Genomic DNA, 2,731 nt, shown 5'->3' on the forward strand with positions numbered 1-2,731 from the left:
AGTTTTATCACGAAGATAAAATATTTGAAATAACGGTCATTCCATTTAAACGTATTCGAATATTTGAAAAATTTATTTTATCATTTAAATTATTTTCAAAAACTCTGTCTCCGCCATATTTGACAAAACAAACAAAATTAAATAATAATAATAAATAAATAATTTGTTATACTTACAATTTAAATAAAGAAGTACGACAGACACGCAAACAAAAAGTATTATAAGAAGTATTAGTAAGAAAAACAAAAGAGGAGGTTTGCACATTCCAGAATCTTCGACGGCATCGATCGGAGTTTCGGATGTTGATGATGAAGATTGCGATGACGTACATAGGCACAAACCCGAAAGACAACAACAACCGTCAGAGGATTCATCATCCTGATTATTGTGATCCGTGTAGGTTCCATTTCTTTTTTGCGAGTAGCAATAACAACAACAACAACAACAAAATGAATGGATTTATTAAAGATTTAAAAAAAAAAAGAAACAACCAAACAAACAAACAAAAATTATTATTATTATTCACGAAACTTCTCCTTTTTTTTTTAAATCTTTAAAAAAAAATCCATTTACCTAAGAACGGTGTTGACACCGTTTCCGGTTGCGTTTATATTAACAACAACGTTTGGAACATTGTCGGTTGTGGTTGTTGTAGTCGTGGTACGACAATTTTGAAATCCTCCATCGTCATAACAACCCTGATAAGCTCCGTATGTGGTGTTTGTTATAATAACATTTTTAGATTGTTTTTTAATACCGTCATTATTATTATCTAGACGATTATTTCCGGTTGTTGTTGTTGTTGTTGTTACTACATCTTCGTCGTTTTCATTCGTTGTTCTTTCGTACATTTGTAAACGTTTATCATTCTTTTGTTTGTAGTCCGGTTGTTGCGTTGTGAATGATGGTGGTAATGAAGATTTAAAATTATTTTCTTTCACCTCATCGTACGACGATAAATTTCCATCACCGTAACATATTTCACGTCTATATTCCTGTTTTCTTCTGTCGTAATTTCTAGGTACGCTCGAATAAAACCTTTTTTTTGCCGGGGAAAAAAAAAACCCGCAAAATTTAAAAAAATTTATTATTGAAATTTAAAAAAGGAAGGATTTGTCACGCTTTTCTTTTTTGAAATTTATACTCTAATACCGGATACTACTATAAGATTTTCCGGGGAAGGACAAGGGAGTAAAGGAAATTAAGCCTCCCCTGATATTTTCGACAATTTTTTTTGAGGGGGTGAGGGCGGAAACTCAATGACCTTGAAACCCGTTTTAAAAAATTTTTCCAAAACAAAAATGATTCTGATGATGATGATAATAAAACGAGGAGGGGCTTTTTTTAAACGGGGAGGTGGGTAAACGAAATAGAGAGAGAGAAAAAGAGAGAGAGAAAGAGAGAGCGGGAATCGAGTGGCGATAAAGAAAAAAATAAAAATAAAAAGTCGTAAATTTTAATTTATCGCCGAGTTTGAATTTGTTTTTTTTTTTTTTTTTAACGGTCGGGTAAAAAAAAAAAGCGGTCGTCGTGGCAGGAGAGAAAAAACGACAGAGATTGAAAAAATTAAATAAATAACACTATACGGATAAACTCTATGGGAAATAACAATAATAATAATAATAATTTCGTTGAGTATTAGTAGTAGTTAGTCATTCGTATAAAAAAAAAAAAATTTTTTTCTCACGCGCGCCGCCATATTTGTTTTTTTTTTTTTTCATTTCCACCTGCAATTATCGCTGGACAAATATTTTCTTTTTAAAAAAAGTGAATTTAAGGCGGTGCCTGAATAAAAATTTATAAGTATATATACCTGAAAGGTATAATTACCGTTATGGAAAAATTTTTTTTTTTTTTTTTTTTTCAAACGATTAATTTAACCGTCATCAGTTTCTCGTATCTGACAATAACTATTATTATTATTATTATTATTATTATTATTACCTCGAAGGAGAAAAAAATATTTATTGCGTGACAAATCAAAATCAATAAAAAAAAAAAAATTATCGATTTCCAATTGTTCCGTTAATCAAAAAAAAAAAATTCACAAAGGAATAATGAAAAAAAAAACGCTGTCGTTTTCTTTTTTTGTTGTTGTTGTTGTCGGTTGTTGTTATCGGTTGTTGGCGGTTGTTGGTTCTAAGATATTTGATTACCTATGATGTCTTTGAAAGCTAAATTGATCATCGGAATATCCGACATTTTGTGGCCGAATGATGACGTTTGATGATGACGTTTTATGTCTACCGCCATCACCGCCGTATAAATCCGTATCGCTTATGTATTCGTTACTCCTACAACGATACTCGTATCCTCCTCCTCCTCGTCCTCCGGATTGGTATCTATTATGGGTGTCCATTTCATGATTAGTAATATCACTCCCCTCTCCCCGTTTTTCCCTTTTTTTTCGTTCTTTTTGTCGTTTGTTATCACTTTACATTCAACATACCTGAAACGAAACAAAAGAAAAAATTAATAAAAAAATTATCATTAATATTAATATTATTATTATTATTATTGATAAAATCAATTCGCGTTAAGAATATATGAAGGTTGATAAGAGGTCGATGACCTTATTAAAATAAATGTCAAACAATTGTGTAAATAAAGATACCAAAATTTTTTTTTTGTTTTAAATCAACATAAATATTTTTGTTATAAAAAAAAAAAAAATTCCAGCGAAAGTGAAAGAGAGAGAAAAGAAAAAGATCTTTATCCAAAGATCAAATAG

General features: G+C 30.3%; 1 protein-coding gene across 1 annotated transcript; it reads right to left on the bottom strand.

Moving 5' to 3' along the window:
* Window positions 1-569: 569 nt before the first annotated feature.
* On the bottom strand, window positions 570-2,359 carry Phum_PHUM498850 (uncharacterized protein; the record flags this gene model as incomplete). The annotated part of the gene is made up of 2 exons (XM_002430741.1): window positions 570-1,038; window positions 2,157-2,359. 2 exons carry the CDS (start codon window positions 2,357-2,359, stop codon window positions 570-572), a joined length of 672 nt encoding a protein of 223 aa, XP_002430786.1.
* Window positions 2,360-2,731: the final 372 nt, after the last annotated feature.

Source organism: Pediculus humanus, genomic scaffold (genome assembly GCF_000006295.1).
Source record: "Pediculus humanus corporis 1103172108266 genomic scaffold, whole genome shotgun sequence".
In the NCBI taxonomy this organism is placed as follows: Eukaryota; Metazoa; Arthropoda; class Insecta; order Psocodea; family Pediculidae; genus Pediculus; species Pediculus humanus.